This window comes from Mirounga angustirostris, unplaced genomic scaffold (assembly GCF_029215605.1).
Source record: "Mirounga angustirostris isolate CCGP_5_RB_7025 unplaced genomic scaffold, mMirAng1.0.hap1 SCAF_9, whole genome shotgun sequence".
NCBI lineage: Eukaryota > Metazoa > Chordata > Mammalia > Carnivora > Phocidae > Mirounga > Mirounga angustirostris.
The window spans coordinates 84,075,546-84,095,955 of NW_026991717.1; the positions used below are offsets into that span (position 1 = coordinate 84,075,546).

The 20,410-nt window shown below is 34.2% G+C and overlaps 2 protein-coding genes across 9 annotated transcripts in view; one reads left to right on the top strand and one right to left on the bottom strand.

Annotated features, from left to right (window-relative positions):
- RALGAPA1 (Ral GTPase activating protein catalytic subunit alpha 1) overlaps positions 1-20,410 on the bottom strand; it is a 250,249-nt gene that overhangs the window by 205,123 nt on the left and 24,716 nt on the right. For 7 of the 8 annotated variants that reach the window (XM_064570955.1, XM_064570956.1, XM_064570949.1 and 4 more), the window contains exons 2-4: positions 7,030-7,140; positions 6,205-6,254; positions 1,433-1,490 (exon numbers count right to left, since the gene is read on the bottom strand). In XM_064570955.1, the coding sequence (XP_064427025.1) occupies positions 1,433-1,490; positions 6,205-6,254; positions 7,030-7,140 (219 nt within the window). The remainder of the gene's footprint in view (positions 1-1,432; positions 1,491-6,204; positions 6,255-7,029; positions 7,141-20,410) is intronic. The other variant, XM_064570950.1, reaches the window with a different exon arrangement.
- Positions 19,553-20,153, top strand: LOC123840390 (proteasome maturation protein-like). Its single transcript, XM_045870111.3, has one exon. It carries the CDS (start codon positions 19,589-19,591, stop codon positions 20,012-20,014), a length of 426 nt encoding a protein of 141 aa, XP_045726067.1. The 5' UTR covers positions 19,553-19,588; the 3' UTR covers positions 20,015-20,153.

Consider the following 20,410-nt stretch of genomic DNA (forward strand, 5'->3'; position numbering starts at 1 on the left):
TAAAAGTTTTTGAAAACTTATAGTTTCAAAGCCCCACAAGAGACTTCTTTTTTGAAATAAAACACATTTTATTCATCTAACCATCAGTTAACAGACACTGGGTAATTTCCATCTTTTGGCTACTATGAAAAATGGCGCTATGAACATTAGAGTATACATTTCTATGCAGACATATGTTTTCCTTTCTCTTGGGTATGGTATACCTGGGTATGGAATTGCTGGGTCATAGAGGAGCTCTATGTTTAATATTCTGAGGAACTGCCAGACTGGTTCTCAAAGCAGCTGTGGCATTTTACATTCCCACCAACAATGTTCGAGGGTTCCAATTTCTCCACAGCCTCACCAATACTTGTTATTTTTTGGCTTATAGTCATCCTAGTAGATGTGAAGTGGTATCTCCTTAGAGTTGTGATCTGCATTTCCCTACTGACTAACGACGTTGCACATCTCTTCATGTACTTATTGGTCATTTGTATATCTTGGAGAAATGTCTATTCGAATCCTCTGCCCATTTATAAACTGTGTCCAAAAAGATTTCACTGGCTATAATGGATTAAAAAATGTGGGACCTAAGTAAAATCTATGACTTTCGTTTTAAAGAGAAACGAATACATTTTACAAATGAATATAAGGCCTATAACATTCTAGTTCAACAATGTAGACAGGGTGGCCATCCACATATTCCCCATGAGAAGGGTCATGAGAATCATTAGCAATCAAAACTGCCATCACTGAGACACTCAAACCAAAGCCAACAATGCTTACCTGCAGACTCCCTTCTAACCACAGAGGGGGAAAATGTCTGAGAACAAGAGCTCAAGAGCCCTGTGGTGATATTGTTATTGTTATTAAGACCAGACTCCAAACCGGCAAGCACCTTGGCTTAGTTCCTGGAAACAGAAAGTCTGTGGTCTCCTCCCTACTTAGTCTCTGACAGTAATCCACAGCAGGGGTTTTTTTGCCCTTTTTCCTTTTTGGCTTCATTCCATGATCTAGAAAGCTCTCCTCTGGCCCTTCAAGCAAGAAAGTTAACTCTAGTTCCCCTCACTATTTTCTGTGGAGCAAACTACCGGATGACACCGCTTGCTTTCAAATCTGGAGCCCAAATATTCACTCTACCTGGCACTTTACATTTCTGATTCTGAGATGTTTATTTTGATGCTGAGCCTTTTATTTTTTTGGTTTTTTAGTTTTATCATTACTAAAGTAAAGGAACAGACAGATCAAAGAAATTTAATATGCCATTTTGATTGGAAATCCTTCATCTACATTTTTATCTCATACTCCCATTAAGGATAGTCCTATATTCTTTAATTTGTTTTTACTAAAACATAAACTAGAAATTCATTTCAAGTAATGACTAACCCACTACAGAGCATTTTCATATATTATCATTTATGTCAAATGTGAAATACATATTTAAATCACTTACCAATACTATGAAACTGCCATCGCTGATGAATTCTCTCTGGAAGAAGTTGTAAAATTTTCTAAAAATCAGTATGAATAAAACAAAGAATGAAAAGCAAGTAATGAGTCCACATTCTGTGCAATGTGAAAAATTAAACAAAGAGCTTATAATAAGCCTATAACAGTTTCTTATGTAAAAGACAGCATCACAAACACAAAATAGCATTTGAGTTAATCTGACAGTACTTGCACTATTTCAGCACTGACACATTGATCAGTATTTGAAAACACCAAAAACAAAACCCAACAAGCTATACTAACGAAGATTTGGAACAAGACATTAATGAAGTTTATCTTTTACAGTGATGTGGAAAGTAAGTATATTCCCCTTTATGGATTAAATAACGAACTCTAGGGGCACCTAGGTGGCTCAGTCATTAAGCGTCTGCCTTCAGCTCGGGTCATGATCCCAGGGTCCTGGGATCGAGTCCCACATCGGGCTCCCTGCTCCGCGGGAAGCCTGCTTCTCCCTCTCCTGCTCCCCCTGCTTGTGTTCCCTCTCTCACTGTGTCTCTTTCTGTCAAATAAATAAATAAAATCTTAAATAAATAACGAACTCTAGCATATTTCAAAATGATCATTTACTATTCTTAGAATTTCCATATTGTGAGTATTACTGATAAGTTCTGAATCCTTTCAGATACTACTATTTGTGTGACATTTTGTCTCACTTTGAGTAGTTCTTCCTCCTGTTTTGATTTTCACAAAAATCACAGCAAATATTTGTACTGATTTGATTCATGTGAACCCAAAGGTACTTATATTTACGATGGCTATAGGTATAAGAACAATATTTAAAAATTCAGGATCCTTACAGTTAAACTAATACAGGTTTTCATTAATTGGAAGTAAACACTTTTTACATATAACACTTTCAAAATTTTACCTTAATTCCCTTTACAAATTTCTACTGTGTGAATTAATCTAGTTCAACAGCTGCCTTACTATGGTACTGAACTATGCTCCCAGTACTCATCCGCTTGCTGAATGAGTTTTGTGTGTGTGAGTTTGTTGTTACTGCTGCTCTTACTATACTGTTATACTTCAGAAATGCCATGAACCAAAGTGTTCATAAGGGCCAAACACTAGATATTTTTACATGTAATGGTATCTCATTAATCCTCAGAACCATCCTAAAGAGAGAGTTTATTAATCTCATTTAAAAAATGAGAAAATGGGTCAAGTAATGTGCTTAAATTAGAAAGTGGAAGAACTGATTCCAATCTTGATATGCTTAATTCCAAAATGTGTACTTTTATACTATTCTGCCCCAAAAGATAGTATGCATGTTTTACACCTATCTTCCACTTGATTTGATCTTATTAGTCCATCTCATACAAGAGAATGATGAGGAAATTTTACATGAATTAAACAAACTTCTTTACCATTGCCCTCCTCAAAGTTCTCTAGCCAACAATTGTGTAATTGTATTTATTTTGGTGTGGAAAGAGATAAAATTAGAAGTTGAAAAGATAAGTCTGTAAACTACTCAGAAACATTCCTGGGGCGCCTGGGTGGCTCAGTCGTTAAGTGTCTGCCTTCGGCTCAGGTCATGATCCCAGAGTCCTGGGATCGAGCCCCGCATCGGGCTCCCTGCCCGGCGGGAAGCCTGCTTCTCCCTCTCCCACTCCCCCCGCTTGTGTTCCCGCTCTTGCTATCTCTGTCTCTGTCAAATAAATAAATAAAATCTTTAAAAAAAAAAAAAAAGAAACATTCCTAAATTATGACTATTATACTTCAGATTTAACCTCTTATAAAATGTAAATAAACATGTCTTTATTTTTATATGGTTACTATAAAGATGAAAGAAACCATGTGTAGTCTTAACAGAAGAAAACAGATTATAAATCCTGTATCATATTATTAACACTAATGATGCTTTTTATTCCAAAAAGAGGAAGTCAGTTAATTTATAAATTTCTTGATTTTTAAAAATCATCATTAGTCTCTAAAGGTAGAGGTCATGCAGATATTATTGCCCCCTCGTAAGTAAAAAAACATCAGCACAAAGGTTAAATATTTTTTCCAAAAGATGAAAGCCCTGTATCTAGGGCGCCTGGGTGGCTCAGTTGGTTAAGCGAGTGCCTTCGGCTCAGGTCATGGTCCTGGAGTCCCAGGATCGAGTCCCGCATTGGGCTCCCTGCTCGGCGGGGAGCCTGCTTCTCCCTCTGACCCTCCCCCCTCTCATGTGCTCTCTCTCTCTCATTCTCTCTGTCTCAAATAAATAAATAAAATCTTTAAAAAAAAAAAAAAAGAAAAAAGAAAGCCCTGTATCTAACATCTTTTTATTCTAAGAAAATTCAGTCATTCATTAAAGACAATCAATCAGTATATATTACATAGAGGAAAATAAACACTATTTTTTAACAGAAGGAAGATCCTGAAAGATCTTCCATTAACTAATCAATACACCTCAGTTTCCTGGACACAGGGCAAGCATGAATGTCTGAAGGAACACTTTCCAGAAATTATTATCTTGCCTTCTCTGCTGATACCTTTTTTTTTAACTTCTTTTTCAATCTTATTTCCTTCTCTTGCCTAATTTCCCTGGCTAGCTAGAACCAAGTGCAATACTCAATAGAAATGGCAAGAGTGGATACCCTTGTTTTGTTCCTAATCTTAAGAAAGAGGCACTCAGTATCCAGTACTAGGTATGGTCTTGAATGTGTATTTTTATAGATGTCCTACATCAAACTGACGATGTTTCCTTTTATTCCCATTTTGTTTGGTGTTTTATCATGAAAAAGTACTGGATTTGCCAAATGCTTTTTCTTTGTCTATTGATAATAACATGAATTTTTTTGTCTTTAATTGTTATTACTAGTTGGTTAATTTTTAGATGTTAAATTTTGTATTTCGTAGATAAATCCCACTTCGTGATGTTGTATAATTCTTTTAATCCTTTTTATATGTATCTTGGTTTGGTTTACCTTTGTTTTTTTTTTTAGGATTTTTTTGGTGCCAATACTCATGAAAATATTTTATTATAATTTTCTTTCCTTGTTTTTGTCTGGTTTTGGTTGGGTAATACTGGCCTCATTGAATGAACTGTGAAATACCATCTTTTTTTAATTAAAGAATTTGTGAAGAACTGGTATTTTTCTTTAAATGTCTGGTTAAAATTCACTAGTGAAGTCATCTGGGTCTGGGCTTTTCTTGGTGGGATTTTATTTAAACACTAATTCATTTTTTCACTAGTTCTAACTCCTTCAGGTTTTCTATTTCTTTTTAAATCTCACTGCTTCCTGTCTTTATAGAAACGTTTCCATTTTATATATCAAATTTGTTGGCATACAGTTGGTCATAGTATTCTCTTACAATTTCTATGAAGCTGGTAGTGATATTCCTTTTTAATTCCTGAATTTAGTAATTTAATTCTTCACTCTTTTTACTTAGTCAGTATGGCTAACTATTATTAGTTTTCTTGATCTTTTTCAATGAACTGATTTTTAGTTCTGTTGGTTTTCTCCATTTTTAAAATCTTTCTTCCATTTATTTCTGCTATAATCTTTATTATTTCCTTTTATCTGCTTGCTTTAGGTTTAATTTGGTTCTTTTTCTAGTTTCTTAAGGTGGAAGCTTAGGTAATTGATGGGATATAATTCTTCCTTTTATCATATCAAGTTTATAACTATAAATTTTCCTCTGAGTGCTTGGTTAGCTGCATTCCCTAAGTTTGGGTATGTCATATCTTTCTATGAGCCTGATTATTTGGGGGTGTGTTCATTAATTTCCACATGTTTATAAATTTACAAAATTTCCTTGTTACTGATTTCCTCATTTAATTCCATATTAGAGAACATAATTTGAATGATTTCTGCTGATACTTTCATTCTTTCTCAAAACATCTATGTTTTAACATTCCCCTTTGTAAATAGTTCATGCAAACACCTGGAGAGATAAACATAAGCCAATTCCTCAGGGACAATGATTACTGAAAATAAAGCACAATAGGTACCAACACCAGTTACTTCCATTTAGAACTCTTAAAAAAACAAAAACAAAAACCATTCTTTTTTTTTTTTTTAACTCTGACTAAATCAACAGCTAAATCAATACCTAAGAGAGATATCAGATTCTTCAAATTCTTCTAAACCATATCAAAGTACCCAAAGTATAAAACGGAATTATCTTTAATTACCAACAGACAAAATAGCTCAATGTTGAGACACAGATTTCCAAATTCTTTACTGTCTTTCAAGTCACAAGATCTAATCCTGGCTTTCTCCAGATCTCTGAATTCTTGCTAAAGATCAAAATACTCCTATCATTGCTTGATTTGAAAGACAGAATGAAGAAGCAAGGAGTTATTTTAAAAGTGAAGGGACCCTAATTTTTATCAGTATGCCAAAAACAAAATATAAATTTTAGTAGAGCATCAAATGTTGCTACTTCCTTCTGTTTATTTAACAATAAAGACTTGTCCCAACCCAATCCAAAGTAATACAGAAAAACAATTTATAAAACACTTAACTATTTTATAGTATTACCAATTCTGTGGTGTCAAATGTATAAAAACATAATTCTATTTCTACCTAAAAACAACACATGTATTTCAAAAAATAATTAAGAATTAAATCAGATATATTTTTAGGTCAAAAAATGTGATTCAATTCTTAGAAAGCACAGCAAATTCAGTCTTTTGATATATGCTATTTTATAGTTTCAATATATTCCTTTGTATGTTTCAAGAATTATTTTGGAGGGGAAAAAAGTTGATTGGCAGATACTTACCTCAAAAATAAAAAGTATAGCATCCAATTCCTCCCTCTGAGACTTGTGACCTAAAACATTTTTACAGAAAAATATTTTAATCATTATCATTTTGTCCTCACTGTTACCATTTAAAAAGCTTAAAATATTTCAAGCACTAAAGTATTTTCTCAGTGATTCTTTAATAAAATGTTTAAAGCATATTCTGTTCAATGTATAGATAATATTGTAGCATCTCTATTTTTTTCAACAATTAATTTAGATTCTACATATTTATATCTAAAAACAAATAATATACTGTGGAAGGGTGCCTGGGTGGCTCAGTCAGTTAAGTGTCTGCCTTGGGCTCAGGTCATGATCTCAGGGTCCTGGGATCAAGCTCTGCCTGGGGCTCCCTGGTCAGTGGGGAGTATGCTTTTCCCTCTCCCTCTGCCCCTTCCCCCACTCACGTGCGTGTGCACATGCTCTCTCTCTCTCAAATAAATAAATAAAATCTTTTTTAAAAAAACAAACAAAAAAATATACCGGGGAGAACTTAGAATAAATTCTGAAAATGAAAATATGAGAATGACTGCTCAAACTTCACAGGCATCTAAAGGCAGAGCAAAGAAAATGAGGAAACAGGTAAATAAATCTGACCAGGTAAAAAGCAAATCTTCCAAGCCTTCTCAAAAGAATGAAGACAGTATTACTAACCCATACTTTGAAAGGGTATCTAAAAGATGTTTCACAAAAAAAAGTGAAATAACATTAAAATTCCAATGTCCAAGAGTCTATTTTTAAGTGGTTACTTATGACAATTGTTTGAAACATCAACATAAGCCAGGACCAATTATAACATCTTACCTTTCTGTTTAAGACTAGCTTCAATAGTCACAAAATTCTCAAAGAACACGTAATATATATGTGAAAAATGTTGGTCAAAAAACTGTTTAAGATCAATAGACTCTGCATTCTCTGAAAAGGAAACGAAAAGTTTTTAGTGACTACATATATGTTAAATTATGTTAAGCAAATAATCATAGTGGCGAGTTTCCCTCAAAAAAGTCAAAGAACTGCTCCTAAAATTTTATCCTATTAAATATTTGAGACATGCATTTATTTATATCCTTGTTATCACAACTTTAGTTTTTAAAAATTTTAGTTTTAATTTTAAAAACAGGTTAAAGGGCATCTGGGTGGCTGAGTCAGGTAAGTGTCTGCCTTCACTGAGGTCCTGATCTCAGGGTCCTGGTCCTGGGACCCAGCCCCTGCATCCCTCTCCCTCTGCACGACCCCCACCCGCCTGACTTGTGTGCTCTCCCTCTCTCAAATAAATAAAATCTTAAAAAAAAAAAAAGGTTAAATCAGGTTACCATAATCTTTGTTTCCTAAAAAAAAACACAACAATGTCTCAGAGATTTATTCAAAATTTATTTTGAATATTTAACCAAACCAAGGAAAGAAATCAAGTTTTAGTTTCAATTCACAGCTATGCTTCTCTCAACTTATCCCCAAGACAGTTTAAAATCAGTATTCCTAAGAGTAATTATATATCTTATCTAAAACACATTTATTCAGTAAATAGGTACATAACAGACTTTATAAATAGGCACTTAAGTATTACAAAGCTCAAATACAGATAATATTGCTTTAAAGGAATTGTCAGTATAGCCCAGGGCACACAAAATCAAACATATAGCTGTATGCACATTAGAAAGTGTTAGGTACTGAAAGTGAAGTTACAAAGTATAATGGCAATTTAGAAACACAAAATTACTTTCAAAACTAAAAGAGGGGTGAAAGTACGGAAAGTAGGAAAGCTTAACAGGATTTATTATTTAAAAAGACTTTTAAGGATACAAAAGTACGGATCCGAAGGGGTACGTGCACCCCGATGTTTATAGCAGCAATGTCCACAATAGCCAAACTGTGGAAAGAGCCAAGATGTCCATCGACAGATGAATGGATAAAGAAGATATGGTATATATACAATGGAATATTATGCAGCCATCAAAAGGAATGAGATTTTGCCATTTGCAATGACATGGATGGAACTGGAGGGTATTATGCTGAGTGAAATAAGTCAAACAGAGAAAGACATGTATCATATGACCTCACTGATATGAGGAATTCTTAATCTCAGGAAACAAACTGAGGGTTGCTGGAGTAGGGGGTGGGGTGGGAGGGATGGGGTGACTGGGTGATAGACACTGGGAAGGATATGTGCTCTGGTAAGCACTGTGAATTGTGCAAGACTGTTGAATCTCAGATCTGTACCTCTGAAACAAATAATGCAATATATGTTAAGAAAAAAAAAAAAAAGATAGCAGGAGGGAAGAATGAAGGGGGGGAATCAGAGGGGGAGACGAACCATGAGAGACGATGGACTCTGAAAAACAAACTGAGGCTTCTAGAGGGGAGGGGGGTGGGGGAATGGGTTAACCTGGTGATGGGTATTAAAGAGGGCACGTACTGAACGGAGCACTGGGTGTTATGCACAAACAATGAATCATGGAACACTACAGCTAAAACTAATGATGTAATGTATGGTGATAAACATAACAATAAAAAAAATTTAAAAAAAAAATAAAAAGACTTTTAAGGACAGAAAGGACTTTGAACATGAAGTGGTGAAGGGCATTCTAGGCATAAGCAAAGACAAAAAGGTGAGGAAAGTATGAAGCATGATAGGATACAGAAAAAATAATTCATTTTAGTTAGAGCCTAAAACATTTTGATAAAAATAAAATTGAAAAAATAGCCTTGAAATATGTAGTAAAATGTCTTGAATGCAAAGTAAAGGAGACAAATTATTATTAAAAGCAAGATGCAGACATATACATATCATGCATTTTGTTGTTTGGTTTATCTTCAGGGAGACTGAGAAGGTTGAAGAAAATGGGGAATAGAGAACTTTTACTTTTAATAAATACTTCCTATTATTCGACTTTGTTTGCAAAAAGCACCTATTTGTGGGGCGCCTGGGATGCTCAGTCGATTAAGTGTCTGCCTTCAGCTCAGGTCATGATCCCGGGGTCCTGGGATGGAGCCCTACATCAGGCTCCCTGCTCAGTGGGGAGCCTGCTTCTCCTTCTCCCTCTGCCACTCCCCCTGCTCATGCTCTCTCTCTCTCTCTCACTCTCTCTCAAATAAATAAAATCTTTTAAAATTTTAAAAAGCATGTATTTCTTTTATAATGAAAAATAAATGTATAAAAGGCACTGGAAAAAAAAGATTTTTGAAGCTGGGAATGAGATGAAGAATAAACTACTAATTGTTATGAAACTCAAAGGTAAATATCAGTTAATTTCTTGAAATGCTCTAAGGTTCAACAGAAGATTTCAGAATAAAGTTAAATAGTGAACAACATATTGACAGCACTTTAAACTCTCTTTCATCTATTATCTTACTCTGTGAATAATCATAATGATTTTTTAGTGATACCTTGTCTACCGAATTTTCCAAGACTGTTTCCCCTTTGCTCCACCCTCCCAAAGGAAAGGATGGATGCCCTCTCCTCTCTATTCCCTTGGATTCTCTACATTTCTATCTTATGGAAATAACTGTTTTACATGGTTTTTTGTCTTCTTTCCAGGACTAGTCTATAGCTTTTTTAGAATATAAACTGTGTCTACCTTAGTATTCCCAAAACCTAACACAGTGCTCAGCCCATATGTACTCAAATATGTTTTACTACTGATAAAACAAGTTATTTTAACTTTATTAGATTCATTTATTAACTCAGAAATTTTTATACTAGAAAAGACTGCATAACCTCCTGACAGGTAAAACATTGCTTCATCTAGACTGGAATTAGAACACCCAGATTCTACTCCTATCAGTAACACTACCTGTGTGACTTTTCACAGAACTAGAAAAACATAATGGCTAACATAAACTGAATGTTTCCTATATGTTAGACACTCTTTTAAGTGATTTACAGAAATGAATTCCTGTAATTCTCACAATGACACTATGAAATAAGTACTATTATTATCCCTATTTTATAGATGAGAAAACAGGCACAGAGAGTTTAAGTAATTCCGCTAGTAAAAAGCAGAGACAGGGATTTAAACAATACAGCCTGGATCCACTGCCCATGCTCTTAACCTTATGTTATTCAGCCTCCAGTGTAATAGGAATAGAACACTAGTAATTTATTATCTGCCATAGGAAGATATGAAGTCATCAAATACTAAACATATTTTATAGACTTTCAAAATAAAAACATATACAACTGAGAAAAACAGGAAAAGTATTCTATTTTTCCCCACATAGTAGTTTAGAGTAACAAAGACCATGAAATTAGAATAAATAGGCTACTATAATTAGCTCTACATTTCCTGAAGTTAATGTTTCAAACGCAACTAATGTTCCAGAGGAAAGAAGAAAATGAGAGAATAACAAAGCAAAACAAAAAAATCAAAACAAAGCAAAAGCAAACATGAATCAACTCAAGATTTTACGACCTAATTTAGGAGCCAAGACAGTCTCTTGATTTCCTTTTCACACAGCATGTTAGGAAAGCCTGGTAACTACATACTTGCTAAAAAGATACTGAATCAAAATTAGACTAATTTCCTTTTGACTCCCTATCTATTTATAATGAACTAGTCAGCAAATAAAAACTCTTCTACAAAATATTTTTGATCACCAGTTCACTAAATTTACACAGTGGGGGAAAGCAGGGTAGGAAATAAACAAAACAAAAAAAACAAGGGAGGAGGGAGAGGTTAAAAACACAAATGGATAAACTACAAATCATACACTATTAGGCTGGATAAATTATAAATAATACACAATTAGGCTCCCAAAAAAGGGGGAGGGGATATATGGGAAAGGGAAAATAAATTGAAAAATGGGAGGAAGAGAAAAAAGGACAAAGGGAGGAAACTGAGAAGAAGTAAGTTGGAACACAGAACTGAAGCTATTACTCAAAAGTAAGATACAGAATAATAACAAGATGGAAAATATAAAGATAAGGAAAACAGACTACCTAAGAAGTTCCAGGAAGAAAATGTACAATATTCAAAAAAATAGTATCTATGAACTACCTAAAATCTTCAAACTAAAAATGGCATATTGAGTCTCAAGTAGGATAAATACAAATCTACACATGGACACATCCTAACACCAAAAACAAAATGGGAATATTAAAACAACAAAAATTACCTATATAAGAATATCAAAACTAACAGCAGACTTCTCATCAGCCCAATAGAAGCAGGAAGACAATGCAACTTTATATTCAAACTAACTAAGAAAAAATAATAGTCAATCTGAAGTCCTATACTCAGCTAAAGTACTGTTCAGTAACATGAACACGAAAATGAAGAAAAGGCATTTTCTAACATCCTTAGGGTTTAAAACTTGAAAAACCTCACTCAAACTCAAAGAAATATAAGAGATTTCTGAAAGAGGAGAAATAAACTCATATAGAAGTGAAAAAAGCAAAACTGAGCAAAAAACTGGAAAATGCATGGGTAAATCTAAACGAATACTGAATGGTTAAAAAAAAACAAAAAACAAAAAACTCGTAACACAAAAGGTTACTAACCAGGAGGAAGTAAAATAATAGGCAATAATGTCAAAGATGAAACAAATGCTAGAAAGAATATTTTAAGATCTTTGTTGAAAGAATAGAAATACTGATGAATTCTGACTTTAATATTAGTATACTAGTGAAATTTTTTGAGTTACCACTAAAAGAGTAATAACAATGCAAAACTTTGAACCACTGGAAGAGGAAAATATAGAAGAGTTTATGCTAACAGAAATGAGTAAAGAAAAGCACCCCAATAAAGATGAATGAGGTGATAAATATACATACATAGTATTTACAAAAAAAGTTAATGAATTAAATGCTTCAATTAAGAGATAGTTGTAATCACACTGCATTTTAAGATACCCACAAATACTAAGGTATTTACTAAGAACAAAAATTTTAACCCAAAAGGATTAAAGGAATAAAATAAATATATCACTGAGATACTAACCAAAAATACCAATGTTGATTCCTTGATAAAAGTCAAAGCAAATATTAAGGCAAGAATTACTACAATTAAAGAAGGTCAGGGGCGCCTGGGTGGCTCAGTCGTTAAGCGTCTGCCTTCAGCTCAGGTCATGATCCCAGGGTCCTGGGATCAAGCCCTGCAGCGGGCTCCCTGCTCAGCCGGAAGCCTGCTTCTCCCTCTCCCACTCCCCCTGCTTGTGTTCCCTCTCTCGCTGTCTCTCTCTCTGTCAAATAAATAAATAAAATCTAAAATAAAAGAGGGTCAATGTATTTTGATAAAAGATTATATTTACCAGGAAGCTTTAATTCCAAATTTGCATGAAAAATTTCAAAATATAAAAAGCAAAGACCAACAAATTTCTAAGGAGAAACAAACTCACTAATTGTGTGGTAGATTTTATACATCTGTTTCCTATTTAATAGAGGCAAGACTAGTAAGTCCACAGAAGATTTGAACAACACAGTATTAACTAATAAAACTCTACTAAATAAAACTCTAAATCCAACAGAGAATAAATCTTTTCATGCAAAAGTGGTATAGTTACAAAACTAAATAAGGACACAAACAGAAAAATTACCAAGAGTCACATACCACAAACTATGCTCTCTGACGGAAAGGAAATAAATTAAGCATGAATAACGAAAGCTAACCCCCATATTAAAGGAGGAGTGTAACAGAAAAGGAATAAAGATAAAAGTCCCAGGCATTCACACAGGCCAAAAAGAGTGCCTATTCCCACAAACTAGATTAGAAAGACTCATATTTCATAGAGCAATTTACCCTAGACTGAAGAACACTCCTTAAAGCCACCCAATATATCAGAAAAGCAAGATACATAAGGATCAAACTGCTTCCAATAAGTGAATCCCAGAACAGGAAAAGACCTCAAGAAAATTCATAGGTATACAAAATATCCAGGACCCAACAAGGTAAAATTCACAATGTCTTATATATAATTGATGATTACCAGGCATGCAAAGCAGGAAAACCTAATTCATAATGAAGAGAATAATCATTAAATCAGATTTAAACTACATTTTAACACAGGTGCGAAAAGGAGCAGAAAAGGGCATTAAAATAGTTGCTCCAACTGTATTCCATATATCCAAGAAGTTGAGAATGGAAGACATAAAAAAAGAAACATCCAAATCAAACTTCTATAGGTAAAAACTACAGTGTAGATGATGTAAACTAGCTGGAATTAAGCCACAGCAATAGAAACTACCCAAAAGAAACACAACAGAAAAATGATAATCCAAAAAATTGAAAAGCACATTAATGAACAGCTTCAAGTGGCCTAATAATATGAGTAATTGAAAACTCTAAGGAATTCTGCTCCAAAGGAGCAGAAAAATATTTGGAGAATAATTGGCTGATAATCTTCAAGCTTGATGCAAATCACAAATCCACATATGCATGAAGCTCAAAAAACTCCAAAAACAAGAAAAATGAAGAAAAATTCACCAAGGCACATAATGATTAAATTGCTCAAAATGGTGAGAAAATCTTAAAAGCAGCTGGAAAAAAGAAAACAAAAATGTTGCATAGTAACTAACATAAAGATGATATCAGATTTTTCATTAGAAACAATGCAAATAAAAACAATATGTATCTTTAAAGCACTGAAAAAATAAAAAACTGTCCAGCTGAATTCTATATCCAGTCAAAATTTTTCAAAAACAGAGGCAAAATAAAGACATTTTCAAACATACAAAAGCTGAAAGAATTCATCAGCAACAGACGCAAATACTACTAAAAATGATAAAGTCTTTCAAGCAGAAGGAAATATTATCAGGCAGAAATATGGATCTGAAAATAGTAACAACAGAGTAAATGCCTGAGATTTTTTATTTTTCTAAACTTTTCCAAAGATAACTACTCAAACAAAAATAATAACAATGCATTGTGGAATTTATAACATATGTAAACATATGTAAAAGTAAAATGCACGAAAATAAAAGTATATAGATTGGAAAGTCAACTATTGTAACATTCTTACATGACAAGTTGTGTACTCACACTTGAAGGCAGACTTTAATATGTTCAAGATATATACTATAAACACTAAAACAACTACTAAAACAAAACAGAAAAGGTACTGGCAATGACCAAAAAAGGAGATAATATAAAATCACAAAAAATACTTAATGGATCCAAATGAAGACAGAAAAAGAGAAACAATGATCAATAGGGATAAATAACAAAGAATAGATAACAGACTCTAATAGATAACAGACTCTAATCTCAGCATATCAATAATCACACTAAATAAAATAAAAATGATTCCCCAAAATGTCAAAGACTGTCACTTCCCAAGACAGATAAATGGCTGTGATATTAAGTTTAGGGCTAAACAGGACAGTGAGTGCTAAAGGGAAAGTATAAAAAAGCAAAACCCAATTATACACTGCCCACAAGAAATAAAAACTGTACACATTTAAAATATATGCAGTTTACTATGTATCAGTTATGCCTCAATAAACCTATTTAAAAAATTAATCATACAGATTCAAGACAATTTCCATTCATTTTCATTCCATTATGTTTTCTGAAGTGAAGGGAGGGAGGGGAATGGAACTCCAAAATTGGAGTAAGTAATATTCTAGGAAATGCCATGATCCACAGAATATTTTCTTAATACCTAAACCTATGACCATCTGTGCCCACAGAGGCCTGTTACACATGTGAATGTATTATTCACAAGAAAAAAATTTAAGAATCTCTGAAAGCACTCAGAATACATTTATGAAGGAATTTAAAGCAACATAAACAAAACCCCAAAATGACCATTTTTTAATGTTTTCACAAGTATAGTCTAGTGATTCAGCACTAATCATAAGTAATTTCAACTAGAAATACTGATTCCTAGAAAATAATCATTAAAACTGATTTTCATTTTTATATAATGAACCAATATTAAAGTAAACAAAAATGGCAAGCTCATTCTCATATTTAACAATGTAGCAGGCAGGCAAGTTAACTTCTCTACTGATAACTGTTCTGAGTGATTTAATTCATAAAAATAAATCTAGGGACCTTTCTCCTGTTCAAATGCTTAAGATGTTTGTTTTTATCTTTCAAATATATATTATTCATTATTCCTTCACTATAAAAAGCAGATACAAATAACAAACATCCTGCTGGAAGCCATACTAAAAACCTACTAAAATTCCAAAGCAAGCAAAATAGTTTTAAGATATGTAGCTTATCTCCTTATCAAACTGATGCTTCAAAATAACTGCAGAAAAGTTCCTGACATGTGATTATGGTTACAACTGATAGCAAGATAATAACTTCTGGAACTAAAAAGGAAAAGAGAAAACACTAAAGGAAGCATTAGTAAGTGACCATGATCTCAAAGTGAGTATAAGACAAAAGCAATTATAATCACTTATGCTTACTTAGTATTTCACATTTGCATAGATAACACTTTCACAGTTACTTATACATGACCTTACTCATTCTCCACAATTACGTTTTTGAAACAAGTATATTATCTCCCTTTCATAAAGAAACTAAGCCTGAGAGAAGTTAGGTGACTTGCCCAGGTCATCCTAAACTACTCAATGGCTCCAAATCAGCTCTTCTGTGTCCTCAATCAACAATATTAGAATAGCCACACTGCAGGCAGCAGGCCATAGCATAAAATAACCTCTTGACCATTTTAAATCAAACTCTTTCTGAAAGAATAGTATTTTTAAGGAATTATTTGAAAGCTACACAGAGGCTGAGGTGGATTGTTTGAAGATTCAGAACAAGTAAAGAGTGAAAGATACCAAGAATTCAGAGGATTTAGTCCACTTGTATGCATACTGCCCTAAAGTATCTCTCCTTATCTTGGCTAATCATATCCTCCTTCACTTTATCACAATACTTAAAATTTTACTCCTTAAATTCATTTGTGAAAGCAATCCATTCCAACACATAGTGTAAGGATTTAAACACCATTCATGTGTTAGTGTAAATTGGTATAAGCTGCTTTCCTCATAACAGAGCAAAGAAAGAAAAGAATTCTGATATGGCTGTAAAGATGTGAAGGAAAGAAAGTAGTATTTATTGAACATCCACTGTTTTCTAAGGAATGAGCGAACCACTTTTGTTTTCTTAGTTCCCCCAGAAACTTCAAAGGATAGGTCCCTATTAACTTCATTCTACCTCTTCATTTAAAACTAAACTGAAAAGATTCAAGGAAACCAGGACAAAACCAAGTTGGTGTAAGTGTAAGGTAAAAATTCTATGTCTTACTCCATGCCACTTCCCAGACAGGTAAATGGCTGTGATATTAAAGTTTAGGGCTAAACAGGACAGTGAGTGCTAAAGGGAAAGTATAAGAAAAATTATTGGGAGAATATTAGCAACAGTGACCAATTAAAACTTCGATGGGAGCAGAAAAGGGGATGAGCACTCCTTTTTTTTTTCCTCTACATTTTTCCATCTCCATTATGAACTTCTCTTCCTCTGTACCCTCCCCTTTAAATGTTGGGGTCTATCAGGAATATCTCCTCTTCCACCTTCATTAAATACTGCAAAATGAACTCTATCTATATACAAATACCTCTCAAATCCATAGGTGCTGTTTCATGGCCTCTCCTGAGGACTACCTATCCAATTACAAACTTCACAGGTATTTCACATTCATCTTGACCCCCAAGTAAATCCACCACCCTTCATCTTCTCTAGCTTCTGTATTCCCTTCCTAGGTTGGTAGTATCACTTATCTCTTAAGCCTGACATTTCAGACTCATTCCCCCTCTTTTTAACTCTCTCCTCCCATCCCACCCCTTACCCCTCAACAAATCGTTCATTTTCTTGCCAAGTTTACCTTCCTAAATACTTCTGCAGTACATTTTTTTCTCTCTATTCCCCATCCCCCTGCCATTTAGTTTTGTATTTATGGTCTCTTGCCTGAATTTTATTAGTAGTCTTCTATCTCCTATTAAAAAGTTTATCCAGGGCGCCTGGGTGGCTCAGATGGTTAAGCGTCTGCCTTCGGCTCAGGTCATGATCCCAGGGTCCTGGGATCGAGTCCCACATGGGGCTCCCTGCTCCGCAGGGAGCCTGCTTCTCCCTCTGCCTCTCTCTCTCTGTCTCTCATGAATAAATAAATAAAATCTTAAAAAAAAAAAAAAAGTTTATCCAACTATAAACTAGAAAGAAAAATTAAGAAAACAATCCCATTTACATTGCACCAAGAATAAGATACCTAAGAATAAATGTAACCAAAGAGATGAAAGTACTCTGAAAACTATGAAACACTGAGGAAAGAAATTAAAGATGACCCAAAGAAATGGAAAGACATTCCATGCTCATAGATTAGAAGAACAAATATTGTTAAAATGTCTATACTACTTAAAGCAATCTTCAGATTTAATGCATTTCCTATCAGAATAGCAACAGCATTTTTCACAGAATGAGAACAGACAATCCTAAAATTTGTATGGAACCACAAAAATCAAACCAAAACAAAACAAAAAACCCTGAATGGCCAAAACAATCTTGAAAAAGAAAAATAAAACTGAAGGTATTACAATTCCAGACTTCGACTTATATTACAAAGCTGTAATGATTAAAACAGTATGATACTAGCACAGAAATAGACACACAGATCACTGGAACAGAATACAAAGCCCAGGGGCGCCTGGGTGGCTCAGCCATTTAGCGTCTGCCTTTGGCTCAGGTCATGATCCCAGGGTCCTGGGATCGAGCCCCACATCGGGTTCCTTGCTCGGCAGGGAAGCCTGCTTCTCCCTCTCCCACTCCCCCTGCTTGTGTTCCCTCTCTCGCTGTCTCTCTCTCTCTGTCAAAAAATAAAAATCTTTAAAAAAAAAAAAAAAAGAAAAAAACCCCCAAAATAAACCCATAATTATATGGTCAATTAATCTTCAACAAAAAGAATATGCAATAGGAAAAAGTCTACATGCAAAAGAATGAAACTGGACCATCTTCTTACACCATACACAAAAATAAACTCAAAATGGATTACGGATCTAAATATGAGACCATTTTTATGGAAAAATCCTTGAAGAGAGCATAGGCAATAATTTCTCTGACACTGGTCATAGCAACATCTTTGTAGATGGGTCTCCTGAGGCAAAGGAAACAAAAGCAAATATAAACTATTGGGACTACATCAAAATAAAAGCTTCTGCACAGCAAAGGAAACAACCAACAAAACCAAAAGACAACCTACTGAATGGGAGAAGATACTTGCAAATGAAATTTTCAGTAAATGGTTAGTGTACAAAATATATAAAGAACTTATACAACTCAACACCAAAAAGATACAAATAACCCAATTGAAAAATGGACAGAAGACACCAACAGATATTCCTCAAAAGAACAACAGATGGCCCTCAGACACATGAAAAGATGCCCAACATCACTCATCATCAGGAAAATGCAAATCAAAACCATCATGGGCATCACCTCACACCTACCTGAATGACTAAAATCAAAAACTTAAACAAGTGTTGGCAATGTGGAGAAAAAGGAACCCTTGTGCACTGTTGGTGGGAATGCAAACTGATGCAGCAACTGGGGAAGACCATATGGAGGTTCCTTAAAAAATTAAAAAATGGAACTACCCTATAATCCGGGAATCACACTCCTGGGTATTTACTCAAAAAATGCAAAAACACTAATTCAAAGGGATACATGCACCTCTATGTTTATGGCAGCATTATTTACAATAGTTAAACTATGAAAGAAGCCCAAGTGTCCATCAATAGATGAATGGATAAAGAAGATGTAGTGTGTATGTGTGTGTGTATGTATACTGGAGCCATAAAAAAGAATGAAATCTTGCCATTTCCAACAACATGGATGGATCTACAGAGTATAATGCTAAGTCAAATAAGCCAGTCAGGAAAAGACAAACACAATACGATTTCACTCGTATGTGGAATTTAAGAAACAAATGAAGGAATAAAAAAAGAGAAACAAACTGAAAAACATCTGAATTGTCAAAATAAAAAGTTAGCAAAGTCAAAGATAGGTTAGTTGATCATCTAATCTAAGGAATAAAATGAAAAAATAATGAAAAAAAAAAATGAACAGAGCCTAAAAGACTTGTGGCTCACAATCAAACATACCAATACATGTACAACAGGACACCCAGAGAAGAGGGAAAAAAAAGAATTATTTCAAGAAATAACGGCTGAAAACTCCTGAATTTGATTAAAAACATTTACGCGCACATTCAAGAAACTCAACAAATTCCAAGTGGAATAAACCCAAAGAGACCCATACCTAGATACCTCATAACAAAACTCTCAAAGTCTTGGAAAGCACCAAGAAAGAAGCAATGTTTCACTTAACAAGGAGCCTCAATAAGAAAAAGATCTGATTTCTCATTAGAAAACGTGGTGGATGGTAACGGGGCTGAGAGGCTATTCACAGAGCAAGTGAAGATGAATGCCAGAGGACTTGGATCTCAGTTAAAGGATGGTATTCCAGTTACTGAACTTTCAGCAAGTGGACCTTTTGAAAGTCATGATCTTCTTCGAAAAGGCCTTCCTTGTGTGAAAAATGAACTTTTGCCCAGTCATCCTCTTGAATTATCAGAAAAAAATTCCCAGCTCAACCAAGATAAAATGAATTTTTCCACACTAAGAAACATCCAGGGTCTGTTTGCTCCACTAAAATTACAAATGGAGTTCAAGGCAGTGCAGCAGGTGCAGCGTCTTCCATTTCTTCCAAGTTCAAACCTTTCACTGGGTATCCTGAGGGGTAATGATGAGACTATTGGATTTGAAGATATTTTTAATGACCCGTCACAAAGTGAACTAATGGGAGAACCACACTTGATGGTGGAATATAAACTCGGTTCACTGTAATCTGTTGTGCTGTTCATGAAAATAGAGGGGCTGCATGTTGTTTATAGTCATCTTTTTACTATAATTTGATGTACACAACATTAAAAGTACTGACACATAAAAAAAAAAAAAAGAAAGAAAACGTGGTGATCAGAAGGCACTGAGATGACCCTGTCAAAGAGCACAAAGAAAAAGGCTGGCAATAAAAGTATCTATATCTAGCAAAACTTAATTAAGGAGAAATAAAGACATACCCAGATACACAAAAACTGAGAATTCATTGCTAGCAGACCTGACCTATAAAAAAATACTAAAGGGAGTCCATTAGGCTGAAATGAAAGGATTCTAGACTAACTCAAATCCATGGGGAAAAAAATACCTTGAAATGTAAATGAGAACATAACATTTATGGCATTC

Coding starts and splice junctions, on each gene's coding strand:
- LOC123840390 (XM_045870111.3), top strand. CDS start 19,589: ATGAATGCCAGAGGACTTGGATCTCAGTTAAAGGATGGTATTCCAGTT.